The sequence below is a fragment of the Bombus pascuorum genome, chromosome 12, assembly GCF_905332965.1.
Source record: "Bombus pascuorum chromosome 12, iyBomPasc1.1, whole genome shotgun sequence".
Lineage (NCBI taxonomy): Eukaryota > Metazoa > Arthropoda > Insecta > Hymenoptera > Apidae > Bombus > Bombus pascuorum.
Genome location: NC_083499.1, coordinates 7750880 through 7770661, shown reverse-complemented (window position 1 = coordinate 7770661; position 19782 = coordinate 7750880). Strand labels below are relative to the sequence as shown.

General features: G+C 30.5%; 9 protein-coding genes across 19 annotated transcripts in view; 4 read left to right on the top strand and 5 right to left on the bottom strand.

The window, feature by feature from the left end:
• Positions 1 to 33: 33 nt before the first annotated feature.
• Positions 34 to 3164, bottom strand: LOC132912739 (uncharacterized aarF domain-containing protein kinase 2-like). Its single transcript, XM_060970432.1, is given in 10 exon segments — positions 34 to 629; positions 712 to 963; positions 966 to 1259; positions 1345 to 1462; positions 1547 to 1658; positions 1731 to 1772; positions 1947 to 2022; positions 2112 to 2344; positions 2399 to 2806; positions 3076 to 3164. Coding segments are annotated over 9 exon segments (1914 nt in total). The 5' UTR covers positions 2775 to 2806; positions 3076 to 3164; the 3' UTR covers positions 34 to 218.
• Positions 3165 to 3199: 35 nt separating this feature from the next.
• On the top strand, positions 3200 to 4268 carry LOC132912732 (transmembrane protein 216-like). Its single transcript, XM_060970425.1, has 2 exons — positions 3200 to 3357; positions 3434 to 4268. The coding sequence occupies exon 2, from the start codon at positions 3751 to 3753 to the stop codon at positions 4177 to 4179; it is 429 nt and encodes a 142-aa protein (XP_060826408.1). The 5' UTR covers positions 3200 to 3357; positions 3434 to 3750; the 3' UTR covers positions 4180 to 4268.
• A 71-nt stretch (positions 4269 to 4339) lies between these two features.
• LOC132912714 (adenosine 3'-phospho 5'-phosphosulfate transporter 1) overlaps positions 4340 to 19782 on the bottom strand; it is a 139923-nt gene continuing 124480 nt past the window's right edge. Inside the window, exons 2-9 of one of the 2 annotated variants that reach the window (XM_060970393.1) lie at positions 7115 to 7235; positions 6734 to 6942; positions 6450 to 6658; positions 5774 to 5998; positions 5530 to 5680; positions 5245 to 5456; positions 5047 to 5172; positions 4340 to 4971 (exon numbers count right to left, since the gene is read on the bottom strand). In XM_060970393.1, the coding sequence (XP_060826376.1) occupies positions 4813 to 4971; positions 5047 to 5172; positions 5245 to 5456; positions 5530 to 5680; positions 5774 to 5998; positions 6450 to 6658; positions 6734 to 6942; positions 7115 to 7146 (1323 nt within the window). In that variant the 5' untranslated portion in view covers positions 7147 to 7235 and the 3' untranslated portion in view covers positions 4340 to 4812. Of the gene's footprint in view, positions 4972 to 5046; positions 5173 to 5244; positions 5457 to 5529; positions 5681 to 5773; positions 5999 to 6449; positions 6659 to 6733; positions 6943 to 7114; positions 7489 to 19782 lie in introns of those variants that run through there. The other variant, XM_060970392.1, reaches the window with a different exon arrangement.
• LOC132912725 (deoxynucleoside kinase) lies at positions 7873 to 10049 on the top strand. 2 transcript variants are annotated; one of them, XR_009659264.1, is made up of 5 exons: positions 7873 to 8022; positions 8326 to 8525; positions 8608 to 8857; positions 8939 to 9376; positions 9419 to 10049. XR_009659264.1 is itself a non-coding variant. In XM_060970413.1 (5 exons), the coding sequence occupies exons 1-4, from the start codon at positions 8010 to 8012 to the stop codon at positions 9193 to 9195; spliced, it is 720 nt and encodes a 239-aa protein (XP_060826396.1). In that variant the 5' UTR covers positions 7873 to 8009; the 3' UTR covers positions 9196 to 9221; positions 9425 to 10049. The 2 variants fall into 2 exon arrangements, 1 of the variants encoding a protein (XP_060826396.1); XM_060970413.1 differs by having other exon boundaries at positions 8939 to 9221; positions 9425 to 10049.
• LOC132912722 (protein immune deficiency) lies at positions 9863 to 12323 on the bottom strand. Of its 5 annotated transcripts, none has more exons than XM_060970409.1 (5): positions 12163 to 12323; positions 11492 to 11599; positions 10736 to 11225; positions 10329 to 10649; positions 9863 to 10238 (listed from the first exon to the last, which is right to left on the bottom strand). In XM_060970409.1, the coding sequence occupies exons 3-5, from the start codon at positions 11085 to 11087 to the stop codon at positions 10201 to 10203; spliced, it is 711 nt and encodes a 236-aa protein (XP_060826392.1). In that variant the 5' UTR covers positions 11088 to 11225; positions 11492 to 11599; positions 12163 to 12323; the 3' UTR covers positions 9863 to 10200. The 5 variants fall into 5 exon arrangements, with proteins under 5 accessions (XP_060826392.1, XP_060826388.1, XP_060826389.1 ...); XM_060970405.1 differs by having other exon boundaries at positions 10324 to 10649; positions 12163 to 12321; XM_060970406.1 differs by having other exon boundaries at positions 10324 to 10649; positions 10736 to 11142; positions 12163 to 12321.
• On the top strand, positions 12442 to 14124 carry LOC132912719 (uncharacterized). 2 transcript variants are annotated; one of them, XM_060970400.1, is made up of 5 exons: positions 12442 to 12688; positions 12767 to 13162; positions 13250 to 13434; positions 13516 to 13783; positions 13884 to 14124. In XM_060970400.1, exons 1-5 carry the CDS (start codon positions 12557 to 12559, stop codon positions 13911 to 13913), a joined length of 1011 nt encoding a protein of 336 aa, XP_060826383.1. In that variant the 5' UTR covers positions 12442 to 12556; the 3' UTR covers positions 13914 to 14124. The 2 variants fall into 2 exon arrangements, with proteins under 2 accessions (XP_060826383.1, XP_060826384.1); XM_060970401.1 differs by lacking the exon at positions 13884 to 14124 and having other exon boundaries at positions 13516 to 13854.
• On the bottom strand, positions 13926 to 19668 carry LOC132912692 (focadhesin). 2 transcript variants are annotated; one of them, XM_060970344.1, is made up of 9 exons: positions 19530 to 19668; positions 19368 to 19436; positions 19097 to 19251; positions 18810 to 19007; positions 18243 to 18691; positions 15952 to 18145; positions 15534 to 15849; positions 15188 to 15384; positions 13926 to 14896 (listed from the first exon to the last, which is right to left on the bottom strand). In XM_060970344.1, exons 1-8 carry the CDS (start codon positions 19581 to 19583, stop codon positions 15232 to 15234), a joined length of 3588 nt encoding a protein of 1195 aa, XP_060826327.1. In that variant the 5' UTR covers positions 19584 to 19668; the 3' UTR covers positions 13926 to 14896; positions 15188 to 15231. The 2 variants fall into 2 exon arrangements, with proteins under 2 accessions (XP_060826327.1, XP_060826326.1); XM_060970343.1 differs by lacking the exon at positions 13926 to 14896 and having other exon boundaries at positions 15029 to 15384.
• Positions 13966 to 17958, top strand: LOC132912724 (protein C1orf43 homolog). 3 transcript variants are annotated; one of them, XR_009659263.1, is made up of 5 exons: positions 13966 to 14124; positions 14294 to 14450; positions 14516 to 14735; positions 14841 to 15115; positions 17884 to 17958. XR_009659263.1 is itself a non-coding variant. In XM_060970412.1 (4 exons), exons 1-4 carry the CDS (start codon positions 13966 to 13968, stop codon positions 15031 to 15033), a joined length of 729 nt encoding a protein of 242 aa, XP_060826395.1. In that variant the 3' UTR covers positions 15034 to 15706. The 3 variants fall into 3 exon arrangements, 1 of the variants encoding a protein (XP_060826395.1); XR_009659262.1 differs by lacking the exon at positions 17884 to 17958 and adding an exon at positions 15201 to 15706; XM_060970412.1 differs by lacking the exon at positions 17884 to 17958 and having other exon boundaries at positions 14841 to 15706.
• LOC132912689 (zinc finger protein 608-like) overlaps positions 19626 to 19782 on the bottom strand; it is a 33218-nt gene continuing 33061 nt past the window's right edge. Inside the window, exon 5 of the mRNA XM_060970336.1 lies at positions 19626 to 19764. Coding sequence (XP_060826319.1) covers positions 19718 to 19764 — 47 coding nt within the window. The 3' untranslated portion in view covers positions 19626 to 19717. The remainder of the gene's footprint in view (positions 19765 to 19782) is intronic.

The following is a 19782-nucleotide window of genomic DNA, read 5'->3' as shown; positions in this document are numbered from 1 at the left end:
ATACGTGTATAAAGTATAATCCTCTCCTTTGTGTTATATAATTTTTCAAAAACAGAACAATCCAAACGCACAAACGCGTTTTACAATTGCAAAATAACAAGTTTTTTCGAGATTAGAATTCCAGAACGTCTTTTGATCGTCTTGACAACAGATGATACGTTTCTTTCGTTTGCTAAATTTCCCGACGTTTTTTAGTACTTGAAACGATATTTCACAATTTAATCGTCGTACAACGCTGTACTTGTAAAAATGAACGGCACAACCTCTGTGAAGATATCGATATTTGGATCCAGACTGCGACCGAGGCCTTCGATCACTACCATACTGAGAATCACGCTGCTGAAGGTTCCGTCTTGCTTCACACGATGCCGAACCATCGCGGAAAACAATTCAGTCACAACGGTACTCACGTCTACCTGTAACATTTACGTTCCTCTGAAAGGGTTTTCATCGATTTCGACCATTATTTCTCGCATTATACACTCGTGTTTTTGAAAATGTTTTAAGATTACATTGACTCTACTTCGAAGATGCGAGTTTACGATATCTTTCATTGTATTCTTAAAACCGTCTGGGTCGGGGGATACGCGCGAACTATGTTTCAGAATGTATTCCGCTGCCAATTCACCCTGAAATAAATAAATGAAAAAGTGAATGGAAGAAAAGTAAAGGTATAAAAAGAGGGGAAAAGTGAAAAATATATGTAGGTACGTTTCCCATGAGCACCGATCGGAAGACATTCTTAAGATTTTGTCGACAGCGATCGTTCAGAGACACTACCAAACCACAATCGAGTATGACCAAGCGTGGATAAATCGGTAAGTACTTGCGATCAATAAATTTCCAAAACCAAGCGCTGATCTTTCCAATAGGTTCACGATTTGTCTGTACCAAGATATTACCAGGATGCAAGTCACAGTGAATGAAGTTGTCTTTAAACACCTGTCATTTTCCCGATAACTTTCATTGTAATTAATTAACAAGTCCGTGAGAATTACTCGACACGATACCAATCATGTTGACAGACCGCGCTATACCATTTTTAAAATCGTTTTAATCCCTATCTTAGCCAGCTTTCCTTGCAACGTTGTATCATGATCTTTGAGATAATCGGAAATTGGAAAACCTTCGTGAAAACTTTCCACGAGAACTTCGCGTTGAGTAAAATCTGTGTAGGGCCGGGGGAATATGACATCCTTTTTCCTCGAAAAATTTTTCGAAAACTGAATCAAATTCTGTGCTTCCAAATTCATGTCAACCTTTACAAAACAGTTAGTGTATAAGGACAAATATTTTAAATAGCTGTATAAAATCTAAGCAATTAAACTTGAACGTGACGCTTGCTTGATTTTCCATTATTTGTGAAAATTCATCGATGCAATCGTTAAGACTGAGCCATTGCAATTGGGGTACGATATATGTCGCGCATTTGCAAATCCCTCTCATTATGCAAAGATCTCTTCTAAATTAAACGACAAAGAAAAACGATCCAGAGATTCAGGAAGATAGGTTATTATTTTCCATTACACCATGGTATATCTCATACCTTAGTTGTCCTTTAATTCCAGGATGTAAAATTTTAACCGCTACCGGTTGTAGCTTCCGACTTATATATGCATTAACGTTCTTATCTGTTTCATCAATATTCAACGTTTTCTCTGAAATTATTTCATGTCGCGTGAAATGTTTACAATTCGATATAGTAGAACTAATTTTTTTCGTATATTTACCAATGAAACTGATTAACGAGCCAAATTTTAAATATTCGATAACTGCAACAAGATTCATGACATATTATACATTAACATATATACGTATTAAAAATTACAGAAGCATTAGAGATTTTATTTTTCGTGTGATTGAAAGTTTCGTTGAAATTTGATCAGAAGCATGTGTAGCAATGTGTTAGATAAGATGAAAGAAAGGATCGTGCTTAAATGGCTTACTTTGAATAAATGCAGGTATTTGAGGTTTTCGCGTTACATCCACTCGAGCATTCAGATCTACCCATGCTTTGTACACCTGCCGGTCGGACAGATTCATCAAATCGAACGAACGGACAAAATGAAATCTATCGATCAAACTCGATCGAACCAATTTCATTTTTATACCTGAGCACAACACCCTGATCCGATAGGCATCTCGTGTTCGAATTTTACGAATATATTCCTCCAATTTGAGCCGTATATGGCTTTAAGCAATTGCTTTGTATAAATCCAAGAATGTGCGGAAGCGTTATGTTGCAATAATGACAGCGTACGACAAATATCTTCAGGAAACAAATCTTTTCTTGTTGACGCCCATTGACCGAATTTTATAAAAATTGGCCCGAGAAATTCGATACCTGCAATTGTAACCTGCGATCGATATATGTTTTCCTTCGATTAACAATAATTACCTTTCCGGAGAATTATCGGAAACACGTGTCCATGTGTAAAACGTGTGATCAAATATACGACAGTCAATCCAGTAAGAATAGAACCTATCACAAGAATTCTTGCCACGATTAAGATTATATCAAAGAAACTTTCGTATTCCGTGTTCTTTGCCAACAGATCGTTTTCATAAATTTGCGTTCGATACTGAGGCTTGTAAGACAAGATAAGAACAGCTTTAACCACTCGCTTCGAACTTTCAAAATTGCTAACGTTTCTTGCTATCGATCGATGAAATCGTATCGGGGTTACATATTTTTTTCTTTGCCACTTTTCTCCAAGATTTTGAAGGAATTTGTTGAAACGAAATGCTCTTGAAAAGTTCGAATAGAAAGCCATTGCAGATTATTCATCGCACTCGGATGGTGGCTCTGTCATGATAGATTACCCATCGATTACTTCTATAAACTTTTCATTTTTCGAATTAATCCATTCTTTCATAGTCTTTAGGGGTTCATTCAAATTATATATTTCGATAAAGATATCGTTTTAGATATAACAACTTCTATTTGTAAAGGTTAAAATACATATTGACATTCAATATTACATACTGAAGTCATGTTAATATATCTCCGAAATCTATACATGCATGTTAAAGTACATACATATGTTATTCAAATTTTGCAATCAAATTACGTACATTTCTTGTTTCCTCATTTGGTAGCACTGCTCGGTATATTCATGATATGTGAATCACGAGTTGGTTGTTATTCCTTTCGGGAAAGTAGGTATCTGCTAAACTTTTCTTCGATGTATAAGCTTTCTTAACTGAAATACTAAATGTATAGTCAAGGAAACGTAACGAAAGATAAAAGCTTCAAAGAAAACAGTGGAAATGATTACTATATTACTTTATTTCTAAGAAATTCGGTTGTGTTTACACCTTCTTAACCAAACTTGATCTTTATGATCTTCGCTTTATGTATTTATCATCAATAGTTAACTAAGAACACCTTCTATCAACAATTCGCTAAAATAATCTACAAATGTTATTCTAGATCTGAATATTCATGTATGCACGCATGTTGTGACATATTCAAAAATAAAATCGAAAGGTAACCTCCATTTGCGTGTGTAACACTCAAGAATGACATCGTCGTTGTAGAATAGAAAACTAAGTTAAAAAGAAAGAATATAAATGAAATTCAATAAATGAACGGAAAAAGCATTGTATATACTTAATCGAGAAGGTGCGAATTATAATGGATACGGAACAACGTTTTTCATAATTAGGTACATTAAAACAGAATGAGTTAATATTAGATAGAACTTAACAAGCATAAGGTTTCTAACATTGTTAAAGAGTCATTATAGAATGCCTACAATAGCCAGTTCATCTTTAACATACGAAATTCTTATGTATCTAAACTCTTTTTATTTTGGTATGTTTGCTATATGTGAACTGGGTATGGGCTTTTTTAAAGCTGCAAATCTACCTTCACCTGGCACAAATACAACATTGGCAGAGTTTGCACTTTTGTTCTTACTTATAATCACAGAAGGAGCCAGAATTCATTTTGGAAGGAAAGGGAATTTGACAGAACATGGACTACCAATTCTTATCGGAGTTATTTTAACTGTACCCAGCTCCTTGGCAACGTTATACTTTCTAATTTGGCAAAATTATGTGCTCAGACTAGAAGTGATTCTTTGTAGCATACAATTGGTACTTCTAGCATCTGAGTTAATCATTTCTATCTTGTGCCTCATTGCTATTTACAAACCTTCGTCTCCAGAAGAATAAACAACCTCGTTAGTACTTAAGAGTTTTAATTGATTGCATCATATTGTATGTTTCTGGATATTAATAAAAATTAAAAATAATCTAATCTATGAACGAGTATGTTTTTAATCTCCAATAAAATATCCATTCCTGTGTATAAATGAACTTTGTAGACAATAAATCGTACAATCAATATGTTTTTTATTAATAATTTTCTTGTAAAAATGACATTTTTTGTCTATAATAAAATAAATATTCCTTAAATAAATAATGCATTTTTCTGTCTAATTATTTTTAATATGTATATACGTGTATATATACACACACATACATACATATATATATATTCATATACATATATACATATATATATATATATATATGTATGTATGTATGTGTATTTAAAAGTACTCTACTTAAAAGTACATTAGTACATTATCAAATAACAGGTTTGAAAACTGGATGTTTAAAAATAACTTATTGTTTTCTCCAGTGCTTGTAAAATATATATGAAAACTATCAAAATAGTATAATCAATATGAATTAATCACTTTTTTTTAACTATATCTAACAAAACTTATGTACATTTAAAAAAGAAATGTACAAAATTTAATGAAATTTGTATCTATGCCTTTTTGTTTCCATAATTAACTTTTATACTATTTGCGCAGCCCTACGTCTTCTTATTGCACGTAATCGATTGCTACAATACATTCGTAAGAATACCGAACCAAATACTAGTAGAATACCAATGATACCAATAACTGTCACACGATGATGATATACCAAACAAGATAATAATATAGCCAAACCCTGAAAAAGGAAGAAAACGATACCTTTTAAGCTTGTTTATTTTATTAATAGTAATATATTTAACAAAATAATTACCTGTCTTATAGTCATCATAATGACAAACGTCACTGGACCAAATTTAGAAATTGTATAAAAGATATACAATTGACCGCTTGCTGAACAAATTGATATAAGCGAGCAATCCACAATGAACCTAGGATACTGTGCAATAATAAGAATATTAAAGTTGTATCAGAGATTGTTGCTATCATTACTTTAATTAATTAAAATTACCTTTGTCATAAAAGAAAATATAAGAGGGAAACTTGATTGTTGAAATAAGGACATTGCAGTTAATAAACAGGAGAACATATTAACTACACACATCATTTGCACACTCGTTGCTCCATATTCATTAAATAATGCACTTTGCCAGGTACTTGTAAAACTATCTAATAATAAATAGCCTCCTAAGAGAATAATACCAGATATAGTTGTAGCTCCATCTAAAAGCATTGAAACAATAATTAGAGACAAAAGAGATTAGTAAATTTACACTAAATGACAAAAAGCGCTCACCGCCTTTGTAATCTGAACTATTTAACATGAACAATGTCATTCCAATAGAAATGAGTACAGCTGTAACATATTCGTAATATTCATATGTGGTATGTGAAACTACTTTTCCCATTATCATTACTGGGATTATTTTCGAAGCTTTTGCCAATACCTGAAATGTATATACCATATTTAATTAAACGTAATTACCAAACAAAATTCTCGAGTCAAGAAATAAAAAACAAAATGTTAAACGAATGATTACCTGTGTTGGGAAACTAACATACTTTAGAGCTTCATACTGACACCAACTGCTCATAATATTTGATAAGGAGCTAAATGCATACTTATAAAGAGGTGCTTTGTGTTGTGGTTGTCTTTGAATTATTAAATACAACCCTGACATTAAGAATGCAAGAATTCGATTTACAAATACTAGAAATTGTGAATCTTGGAAATGATCCTTGTTGCCAGCAACGTCTTCATATTCCTGAAAAATTAAATGTTTTCATAAAAGACTTTTAATGATTGTATAATATTAAACTAGATTATTCATACTTATAACATATTATGAATTTTGCAACCTACATTTTAAACATCATCTCGAAATGGTATTAAAAGTCTATGTTCAAGAAAATAGAGTTGCAAATTCAAAAATCATTGCTTCACAGGAACCTTCGATATCCTAGAAGTAGTGACTAGCAATGATCAAACTCTAAGTTAAGAATGTTTTTTAGTACATGATGGGCATTATCCCATATTAACATGTACTTGAAAATTGTTAGTGTTGTTATTTCACATTTGTCCAAATGTACAATTTGTCAAAGATAATTCATTGTAAAACATTTCTGGCTTTGTAATTTCATAAATTTCTTTATCAATGTATGGTGTGTATGCATATGTGTGCATGTGTGTGTGTGTTTTTATTAAACAGATTATACCTGCGTCATTATTTTTTCTTGTAAGTAACCCCATGTTAAATAACTAATTTGCAACCCAAAAAAACAATATAGGAGTAACAAAGCATCTTGTGTAAAAGTACGTTGGCTATGATTCGATGGTGTAGATGTATAAGAAGATGAATCCAATAGTCCTGTTTCATAATGACCCACAAAACATAAATGTACTAGTTTGGGTATGCACCCTTTGCCTGTTTAAAAGAATCACAATTTTAAATAAAAGTTCATAAATTCTTTTTATTATATTAATATATCCTATCACTTACCTCCCCTTTGGATATATTTGGTATGACGAACATATTTGTATATGAGGCAACCTGGCAATAATACAGTAGCATAACTCAATAAATTTAAGCATAATTTAATAATCCAATTATAGGAAGAAGTTTTTAAAAAATTTTCTCCGGTATTCACAAAAGACTTAATAATTTCACTAGCTCCAAATATCAGGCTTACTGAAAGTAGTAGCAATATGCTACAGAAAAAATTATATTAATAAGTGAAAAATATCATCCAAGGATTTTATTTATTTGTAATATATTTTTTAGAAGAGAGAGGAAAAGAAAGAAGAAAAGAAATAAAAAGTGAATCATGATGTTAATGCATGGCAGTCTCATTATTTCAACAATTTCGTATTTAAAACTTACCATATTATAGCATCGCCCAAAAAATTTCGCATTGTTCCAATTATAATAGAATTTCAGTAAAAATAAATGATTATGAATTAACTGATTGTTTCATAATTTTGTTTTTCAACATCAAATATTTTATGATTGCCTTACATGTACTACATGTTGCGCGTACATTTAATATACAATGTTATTTAAATCATTTTAAGAAATTAATTATTTAGAAGCAAGATATAGAATTCATCAAAAATCCGTAATAAAAAATACAATATAATATTCTGACTAATAATTGAAAGGTATCTAAAAATATTTCGTTAAATCATCATTTAAAATGTAAATCACTTGCATTTTCCTAACAACCAACTGATATAACAAACTCATATCTGTTGATAGAAAAACTATATGTATACATATGTACATGTATATACATATATCATGGCCATCGATGTATATATGCTTTATAAATACATATGTTAGTTTGATTGTCCCACTTTTTTATCCAACAATTTTGATCATTTAATACATTAACTTATAAATGCAAAATTCCAAATCTTATTTTATTTTGTATACATGTCAATAATAGAGTATATTTATTTCCCCTAGCTTATAATAAATATTTCAATTCAATAAAAAGCTTTCACTGTTTCAGATACATTCTTTTTTGTAATAAAAATAATACATTTACATATCCGCGTATATAATGAAATAATATTTTAACTTGCGCAATATAGCATTTAATCCATTATAGTGCAAGTAATAGCAAAGTTTGAATAATCGGTATACCAATCTTTGATACAACTACGCAATGGTTATACGATAAATGAAAATATAAAATGCAGAATAAGAAATATAAATAAAACCTTTATTCTTCTATAATGTAATAATGTAAATTGTTTAAAAAAATTACTCAATCATGACTTTATTAGGTAAGTATTAATTTAATAAAAAATAACCAATGATAATTTGAACAGTGATAAATTATAGAGTTACTATTTCTATCTACATGTACATCTCACTAAAAGAGCTGAACAGAAAATTTACGCGGGAAATGTATCAGATAATATTTCAATGTCATAGTAGTAGCGTGTAATCATATCAAATATAAATACGATATTTTTAATAATTAGTATTTCATATAAAAATAAAACAATTCATTACTACAAGATCATTACTACAAGATCATTACTACAAGATCATTACTACAAGATATATTTTTGTATTTTCTTGAGGCAAATCTTTGTTACTACTAATGAAACAGATGACTACTTCTGTTAACAAATTGTATAAGAGACCATTTACAGTATGCATAGAGGGCAATATAGGAAGTGGTAAGACAACATTCTTAAGTCATTTTAAACAATTTGACAATACAACTGTTTTGCAAGAACCAGTAGAACTTTGGCGAAATGTTGGTGGAACAAATTTATTGGTAAGATTACTTAAATATAGATTTACTGCTATTCATGTAAAAATATATGTAACATTGATAAATATTTGCTTAAAATATTTAGGAATTAATGTACACAAATCCTAGACGCTATAGTTTCTTATTCCAATCCTATGTACAATTAACAATGCTGCAACTTCATACTTACGAATCTGGAATGCCTTATAAAATTATGGAAAGATCAGTATTTAGCTCGAGGTGCTTTGTAGAAACTATGAAACGTTCTAAATTAATACAAGATGTGGAAATAATGGTCTTAGAAGATTGGTATGACTGGTGTATACAGAATGCTAATATAGTAACGGATTTAATAAGTATGTTATCATAAATGCATAGTATAAATTATATGTTTCTCATTGATAATAATATTAGTTATTATTTTTATATTAATGCAGTTTATTTGAGGACATCGCCGGATGTTGTATATGAGAGAATGAAAAGAAGAGCTAGGAAAGAAGAAAATAGTGTATCATTAGAATATTTACAGCAAGTTCATAATATTCATGATGAATGGCTTTGTCATCAGACATTATTTAGTGTATCAGCACCAGTTTTAATAATAGATGGAGATAAAAGTTTACAAGAAATGGTCACAGAATTTGAAAATTGCAAAGACTTAATTTTTGGTAAAAAAGGAGAAAGAAAAAATTAGAAAAGAAGGAAAAATATGTTACAAATGTATGTATGTGTTACTTGAAAATATTTCTTGTATTTCTTATTTATATTACTTCTTTGAATTACTTATATATATATTAATTGTACATTAGTCGCATATATTTTCTACTTATGTATATACTAGAAATATAATATAATCATTTTAAGTATACCTGTATGTACAGAGAGAGAGAGAGAGAGAGAGAGAGAGAGAGAGAGAGAGAGAGAGAGAGAAAGGAAAAGAGATAAAGCTAATCGTTTTATAATGATCATATAATATGACATAATTGTACATTTAATATACATATTAAATAATTACATTTAAGAAAAAAATGGATTTCTGAACACTAAGCAGTGAAAGATTATACATAGTTGCTAATGCAAAATTGCAGTTATCTTAAGCAAAGCAGCAATCGGCGGATGATAAGCCACGCTTTCGTGCGAAAATGGATATCCTAAGAATAAGATATTTGTACCTGGAAAATATATATCTACATATAAATATATATCTACGGTTTTCCTTGCCCATGGAACGCCCACTTATGCTGCTTTATAGTGATATTTGCATTAATTGCATGTTGTTCGATGATAACTACATGCATAATTAAGATTAACGTTATTGTAAGATTAAAAGATTATATTATAGGATTGTATTACAATAAATATTATATTATATTCATTAGAATTTATTTATTAAAACGACTCTTTAATACAATATACATTACAGATAGAAACAACAGTTAACTTTTTACTCTAGTTATTATAATTAATATAAGTTGGATACAATTAAAAATAATTTTCGTTTCTGACTAATAAATATGATAATTACTTGTGGAATATATTCGATTAAAAGATAAATTGTTCAAAGATATATTGTTATAAAGATACAGTTAAAAAGCGTTATGTCGATTGGCTGCGAGCAGAAGCTAATCGTATTGCACAATCATATTCTTTACAAATCCATAAGATGTTTATCAAATTACCAATATCTGCATTTTTTGTATTAGCTTGTTTCCAGTCCAGAAATATTTGATAAATTACCTAGAAATATGGTCATTAGTACAAAAACTTGCAATGATACAGATAAGAATATAAACGAGAAATAATATATTGGAATCAAATTTACTTCACTTATGCCCCTAAATTTGTAATTTTCTTCGAATTGTTCAATTTGACCGTCCGAATATAACAATTTTCTAGCAACGTCTTTCCAACCATGTCCAATATAAGTTTTAATTATAAACATATCATCTAAATTAATTTCGTCAGTACAAGCACGTAAACGTTCTACTTCTGCTGGCATTTGTCGAATATTTTTTGTCCATGTTTCTTCTGATGCATCAGAATTATTCTTAGCAAGTTGATTAATATTACAAATGTAACTAGTTTTAGAGCCAATTTTTACACCGTTTGAATTAATTATATTGTAATTCACTACATGTGTTCCTTGTGCTGTAAAGTAAAACATGATCGCTTTAATACAAACAAATTTAACAAATTTGATTTTTTTTCAAGTTTAAAGAGTGAATAATACTTACAATGTTTGCGTTGTTTCGATTTTGTTTTCGTTTTAATATTCGGTTTTCTACGTTCTTTTGCATCATCTTGGGAAGCTTTCGTATCATTCAGATCTTGTTTTTCGGTAGAAGACTTGGCGTTCGTAATAGGTACTGCGTCGTCTTTTTCGGGGGACGTTACGTTCTTTAATTCCAATTGCGGTTCTGTAGTAATTGGAACAGATTCGAATTTGGTCGTTTTCGTTTCATCACCGTTTACTGTATTTGGATCTAAATTGTGAGTATATCCTTCGATCGGTATTCGTGGTGGATCAGGTTTCGCATCGGTTGTTAACATATGAAAACGATGAGATAAATTTGAAAGTATTGGCATTTTCCTCGAAATTCAAATGCCGTTCAAAAGAAATATCTCTTCGCTATCTTTTTTTCTATGATAGAAGTATCATAATATGAATTTTATATTTTCATTACCATCATGTTTGATGAATACTACATTTTCTGATAAAGTAATCTACGAAATAAATATATTTTATAAATATAAAGCCAACTCGAAAAACGAAAAACATGGACGTAACAAATTACATATATCCATTTGTTAATTTCTTTATTACATAATTATACAATTTTTATAATTGCATATATTTCAATTTTTTATATTATACCGATATGAAGATCAATTCGATGGAAAGGATTATTTACCTTATTTCAATTAAAATATCAGATATTTAACAATATTTAACAATATTTTCTTTGCATATTCTTCATTCGTATCCTTACCTTTCCTTTTGGATATTGAGTTAAGGAAATCTTCCCAGAAAAATTGTTATTTTTAATAAAACTTTTATTTCCTTATTATTCATGCATTATGTTCTGAACCGACGATATCTAGAACACCAAAATTGATAAAAATAGTTACAAACAAAAAACATTAATTAGAAATATTAATGATATGAATATAATGAGTATGAATATGATTCTTAATGACCTTAAGATGATCTGGGTTTTCCAGAAGTGAAAGCTCGTCGCAATGATGTTATCGCGAGTAATAGTTATCAACACACAAAACTGGAATAGCTGAATTTGAAATAGACAAAGATTTCATCTCATTGTTTGTAACATTGTTTTAATTGCTTAATTTCTGCGAATTCATTCTCGTGAAACTTGATATAAATGCAGTATGAATCATTTCAGAAACACATCGTCCATAATAAAAGTGTAACATTTCAAATAATGTCTATTACTTATCAATTTCCAAAAACAATAAAAACGCGAAAGTTTTAAAAAATCATGTTTCATATTAAAAACAGCATTTTCTTTTTGCTAATTACAATGCAATTGAATGATGTAAAATATTTTGAAACAAAATATTTACATGCGTATAGGATCTACATTTCAGATAAATTTCCTTGTTTAAAATATTTAAATTAATTTAGTCCTGCAAAACTTACAGTATCTCAATTCCTGTGCGTTTTTCAACTTGAATATCCTTTCTTTATTTCACAGAAAGTTATATGCATTTATTTGCATACATGATAATATCACTTTTAAATAAAATTTCTTAGCGCACACACTGTTATTTCGTTGTTAACCTCTTGACTGTCATGAATCTACTCAACAGGTGGTATGGTTTACTTGACACTACTTGACACAAACGTATCATTAGGATATGACGTAAATGTATAATTTTATTATGTACCAGATTTAATATATTTTCACTCGCAATCAAATTTTTCCTTTCTCTCCAATTATAATTTATTTTATTTAAGTAAAATTTTCTTATATTTTCTTTAGTACATAATACAATAAAAGTATCTCTTTATAAATTGACTTATTATTAAAAATATGAATCCGGAAAATATTTTAAAAAATTATGTATTATCCCAATATACCACGGAGAAGTTAAAAGTAATTAAAGAGAAATTGAAACAAGATATAATTCAAGCTGATCCTTTATGGCAAATAATAACTAGGAAGGTTAGTATTAATAGTTGTATTAGGAAACAAAATTATATTTAAGGAAAATAATATTGAAATTTACATTATCTCTCTTAGAAAGGAGTAACAGATATAGATGTAGAAGAAACTTCAAACGAAAGCAATAATGATTGTAATGATATTCTATCTAACACGTCGGACCAATTTTCATCTACTCAGTTTTATTTTACACAACTTGATAAGCTCTGCGATAAAAATATTAAACAGGAGCATGTACCAAAACTTGATATCACAGAATATCTTTTTGAAGAATTGGAATGCCCTAATGGAAAATTGGATCTAAATCAATTAGAGAATTTGACAGATGCAGAATTTCAAGAAATAGTCTGTGATTTAGAAAAGAAACTAACTATGCTGGGTACATATAATCTATGTTGTTCCTTGAATAATATGACTTTGGAACAACGAGTTAAATACACAGAAACTTTTTATACCCATTTATTATTACCAAAGGTGAAGTTTGAATGATCTATAAAGAATTAGACTGCTTGTATAAATTTTTACACAAACATGGTTAATAATGTTTGAATATCATTGCAGATTATTGCTTTGAAAGAACCTTCCAGATTACTTTTATCTGCTTTGATAGAGAGCACTCAGAAATTTCCGGATGATATTCAAAAGTTTATTTTTATTCCCCTTTTAAACCTTGATTTAACAGACACAACAATTATTGATGCTGTAGTAAATACTTTTGAACCTCAAAGACATATCGTTCTTATTACGTAGGTACTAATCTTATTATTAATCAATTAAATATCAAAAGAAACTAAAGCGTTAGCAATTGAATGGTATCATTTTTACAGAGAATATTTATCACATGTGAAAGAACTTAAATTATGGCATCTTTCTTTCCTACGTACTTTGATTGATACTAAGACAGATATTACCACAAATGACAAACTTATACAGTTATTATTTGAGAAAGCGGTTGATTTTGCCAAGGATAAAAATTTTGGGAAGCTTGTATTATCACTTATAAAGTCAAATATTAAATTTTCAGATGAACAAAAACAATCATTATGGGAAATAGCAAATAATAATCAAACATTGTTTAAAAAACCTATTCAAAATGTACTAAAATCTATGTAACTTATGTAAATACTACAAACCACAAATTATAACAAATTTTATTCTTTCTATAATTATATTTATTCCTCAATCTAAAAATTAGTGGTATAGGAGATGTAAAACCAAAATATAAAACGCGTGCGCATAAGAGTTAACATTTTTATACAAGCACGGATGGGAAAAACATGACGGAAGAACTTTCCGGTGTGACAATCGTTATTTTTATCGCGGCTGGAGTACTAACAATATTATTACTGTTTATATTTGCAAAACGACAAATTATGAGATTTGCATTACGATCACGCCGTGGCCCTCATATCCCTATCGGGCACGATGCACGAAAGGTACGAGAAATTGTAGAGGTTAAGTTTATTTACATCTACAAATATGTATATCTATTACATTTACATTTTAATTATGCTATACAATTTTTCACTATTTTAAACACATGTGTCTACATGCGCATATACATATATACATATCAAAACATTTTCAAACATTTCAATCTTTTAGTCACTGAAGAAGGAGATTGAAAGACGAATAGAAGTAATACCAAGAATTCAATACGAGCCACAACTTATTAGCGATCCAAGATTTATTTTAACTCCTCGAGGACAGGTTTCACCTCATTACTACAGATTAAAAGCTGTAGATGATGTTAAGACATTGGGTATAATTATATTTATTATGGTAAACAGACTCTATGTTCAAACTAATTTTCAATCTTTTTTGTAGAAGCTGAAATTACTAAATATGATAATTGCTTAAAAAGACATCCATCTGAAAATTTACGGGCATATTTACTTGCCATATTGGCAACACCATTAAATGGAAGTGGACAACGATTAATTCATCAGTTCTGCGATTTATATGAACATGCACGACACGATCCAACTGAATTTGGTGATGAGGAATATCAAGTATATACCCGTTTATTCCTTAAGTTAATGGACGCGTAAGTATGATTCTTTTAAATTATGGAGTGTAAATTTAAAGTCTGTAGTATGTTGTACTATAATATAATGAGAAAAAAACATGGTGTCCTTAAATGTTTCCATAGGGCTCGTTTATTAAAATCATATCCAAGCAGTAGAAAATCTAGTCCAAGCCGCACACCTATAAAAAAAAACATTGAAACGAAACGGAATATATTAGAACCCAAGATGAAACTACTGGAAGATCAAACATTGACTGGATCACGTCCGAATACATTAACCGTGATGATGTTGGATAATAGCGAAACATCTGTTTAGCATTATGAAAGTCGTCACATACAACACATGTGACGATATGTTTGTTCAGAATTGTCAGTCTCTACATCATATGGGATTGCAAGTAAGTGAAATACATTTTCAACTTTTGTTTTAATGGTATTTCACAAATATATTGCTCCTTTTAATTTCATACCTTAAATTTGCAGTAACGGACACGTTTTTTGTTCCAACTTGCGGTTAAATATCGATGTCCGTCTTAATCGATAAATATTTACTCCATACACTTTTATAATATGAATTATGTCTTAAAGAAATTAATGCCCGATGAAACGTGTATTTATATGTATTAGAAATATGATTCGTTCTCATATAATTTAACCATTCCATCATCTGAAAGAGGTATATAATATCTTTAATAGACTGTTAATTCTAGAATAACTATATAATTTCTAATGAAGAAAAAAGAAATTAAATTGTTAAATTATCATTCGGATGCTAGTCGGATCGTTTTGTATAGAAATAAAAGTAATCGTGAGTACCTGTGGAATTGCATGTTTCCAATTCTCTCTATCGGAAAGAACTGTTAGAGCTTGAGGAAATAATTTTATTCTGACATTTTGCGATTTAATCACTAGATCTCGTTTCATTAACATGTAGTCTATGCCAGACAAGCTTATCACAGAGATAAATAAAACATTACAATAGAATTCTATTTTGTCATTATGATTTTGTGATGAGTCCATTAAAAATCCTTGAACCTGTGTCATAAGCTCCAAAATCGAATTTGAACTGGATCTTTCGAATTGCATACTGGCTTGTACTTTTTGTATAATTTCGAGAAAATACGTCTGCACACTTTAATAAAAAATATTAAGACGCGTGTTTATTCACATGTTTGATGTATCACATGTATTCACATGTTGTAAGTAAAATTACAACAATGTCCAAGAATGTTACCTTGACGTAGAAGCGAAAGTTTCACCGATGATCTCGTTCAACCACTTTAAGGGGGCTTCGGAATTAGACTTTTTTAAAGACAATTCGGCTCTAATCGCGATCGCATTCTTTAATTTTCTGGCCAGTGTTTCCCACCATACTTTAGGGGATGTAGTTCTTTCTAAATGCTCCATTGGTAATTCCAAAGCTGCCGTGAAATAAGGGTAGAAACGGTCGCACGTTAAATCTATTTTGTCCAAAAGTTCTTCCAGTATGGTAGAAAGCAGTGTAGAGTTAGCATGGCATATTTCTGGATTTCTTAATGCCTGAGCATATGAATACATGATACAATGAAACGATTGTATCGAATGTTTGTCACCAACGTTCATTTTTTTAATTGCACATTCTAAGGTAATTTTTAAGAACCGTTTAATGATATTTGGTTGTACAGCTTGACACAAGTACTCGAGATTTGCATACAATATCGGGTGTTCATTGTCTTCCCAAATGAAATCTTCTGCATCGTTTAAAGATTTATACGTCGATAGATAATCTTCTATAAAAGATTTAGCAGATAAAGATATCGTCGCATTATGACACGCGATAGAAAGAGTATATTGCTTTGCTTCGGCTGATAGGTGAAAAGTATCCTTCAAAAAACTCCAATTTACATTGGGTAATGGTTTCGGATATTTGTGAGCGAATATTCGTAGACATTCCGTAACGATACAATGATTATTCGAATCAAAATTATTAGTTTTCCTCAAATATTCACCAACCGCTCTGATTACGCTTTTGTCTGGTAAATATTTAAAATTTTGCGGCTCCCCTTGAGGCCAGTCGTACATGCCGGATCGGAAGCTATTTACTTCTTCTATCACGAAGGAAATTAAAAGGTTCCCGGCTGCTGACAAAGTCGTTTTATTTATATTTTGAAGCATTTGGATCCAGCAAACACCAGGTATATACGGAAGCACGTCCTCTGGCTTTTTTACCGTGTCGGTTGGAATTTTCGCATACGTAGCTGGTAGTACGAGATTAGATCTAAATTCTACTGGTAATGTTTTCAAGGATAATTGTTCGAGACGGTACGAAGCTAGAGCTTTAAGTGCAGCTTTGATTACCTTTACATCATTACATGTCGTGTATTTCCACAACTTCGATACGATATCGTCGATCAATTGATGGTTGTGTTCTTCGAGACATTGAAAAGAAGGTGCATAGAATGCAACATCAGCAAATAGTTCGCACAAGCTTTCTAAAACAACAGACCGCTTCTCTTTTTCCATTTTTGGAGATAGCACTCTCCATGTCGAACAAATGTCTATTATGGATGCTTTGTAAAGAGCAGAAATACATCCAAGCGCGAGCGCGCTTGCAGTTCCGCCGTTCATACTCGTCGAACGATTTAATATCTGCAATATCAATGGTACCAATTTTTCCCCATGTTCAGGATAATTTTCACAAATATGTTTCATAGCTCTTGCACAAGTTGCATCCGCATACCAGGAGAGATCGTCTTCCATTACTTTGATTATTGCAGCAAAGAGAAATCTGTAACATCTCGGTTCTTTTTTCAATGCTTTCAAATATAATTCGATTATAAAATATTTCAGTTGCTTGTCACCGTTTAATAACCCGTTCAAGGTATGATTAACGATTGGGACATTTTCTTTCGTGATCATAAGCTCAGGCATTACCAGTAACAAACATTTTGATTCTATACTGCTTTTACATTTGGTTAATTTATGCAATACTAATGAGAGCATGTGCGATCCAAAATTTGTCCTTTCTCTGCTAACATCAACGAGTATATTACAACACAGTTGAACCATTTGTGGCTCGTTTGACTGTAAAAGGAGACCAGATATCAATAGTTTACATTTGTCTTTTAAGTAAGTTGGTACGCATGATATGTTGTTCAACCATGATAGAATATCATTTTGGTTCCAGATACTCAAGCAATGTACTAGCTCCGTGTAGAATTGAATGTATGGGTCGGAATGAGTAAACACTGTAAAAAGTTTATTTGAGAATATCGTTTCATTGTTGCACGTTAATTTCGTTCTTGTAAACATCTCGCTGGCTAAATCTCTCGCTACGTCCAGTGCCTCAGAACACAATACGGATGGATATGCAATCCATTTTACGATAGATGCTATCAAAGTGTAGAAAAATATATCGTTGTAAGACATTTTCTTTATTATCATCATACCTATAATGTGATAAATTTATCATAACAAGCATATTTCGAAAAATCGGTAGAAATCGAAAATTTTTATAAATAGTGGAAAATACCGGAAAATACTTACATATTTGTAAAGTAGTATACAAATGAATAGCCGGACATAAAGTAATTACTTCTGCCATTAATGTTAGCACAAGATTCCCAATATAGATATCACAGTGGTCCATGATAAATAATATAACATGAAAATTTGGTGTTGGATCAGAACCTTGCTCTAGTAATTGTATAACTAAGGACACAATCATCGGCAACAAGGCTGTACAATATTCTCTGTTTCTTTCTGATGCAGCTTTCTCTGCAAGCTCTAAGATTCTATAGTTTGTATTTATACAAGAATGAATTTCTGCTGTGCACATCCAAAGTAAAACTTCTGTCTGCATATATGTACTGTGTCTTGATTTAATTAACAATTGCCAAACTTGTTGCATACAGTAATCCATCGAATCTGATGAAGGATTGCATAAAACATACAAAAATACCGGTCGTAACATTTTCATGCCATTTTCTCTAATTCTGAAATTTGGAAAAATTGTATATACATACATGCATATATAGATATAAGAGTGTGCATAATTATAGATGTATATGATGTATGTATATATAACATTTGTATATACATTTTTATACATACCGAGGATCCTGATGATTCAGAATAAATGTCATCTGATTTAATATAGTCTGCCAGCTATGTTTGTCTTGAGTTAAAATGGTTATAAAAGGGTGTTGTGGCGTATGTAATGTAAACGGATATATATTTTCTTTTCCTGTATCGCGTTTTAAATCTAATATTAGTAAATGGCTTATGGTTGTAGTAGCAACCATATAATTTCTAAAACGTGTGACATATTATAGAACGATATTAAGGAACAGTAAAGATACATAAAGAATATCTTTCACGGATTAAATGAATTTCTGTACTTTATAGAAGAGATACTCGAGATGAAAGTAGCTAAAGCCTCGTTAATGTCCCATAATCCATTTTCAACCAGAGCAGTTAGGGCTTGACAGGCAGATATGCTGAGCGTGACATTTGTACTATCTCGTTTTGTTAATAACAACTTAAACTCGGGTATCTGTATAAATTGATGAACGGAATGAGCAGAATTAGATTAATATTTCCTCTCTGATTAACGCAAAAGTAAAAACGATGTATTGGATCATATAGTAATCGAACGAATACGTGTTTTACCTTAGAAATATGGTCCGTTTGTCGATCGCATTTCTTTTTCTTAATGGATTCGAAGAGTTTCGATGTTGCCTGTGTAGAAAAATACATAATACAGTTGGAATAGAATACCAGGTGAAAAATATAAACGTTTAATTGCGATACATGAAAAAGGGAGTAACTCACATGCGATATTAATACAGGATTCGTCGATTGTAATTTATATTCTATTTCATCCATTGTGCAGACGTAATATTCCAATAATTGTCCTATATATTAGTTGTTATTCAGTTCAGTCAGTGTTACTCTCTATCACGGTAATGCGTGGATGAAATAAAACTTGAGCCGTGAGTATACGAAGCAAAATATTTAGGTTATAAAACATAACCTTGTGCGTGCATCGTTAAAAATATATTGAGATCTGTAATGGTACACTGTT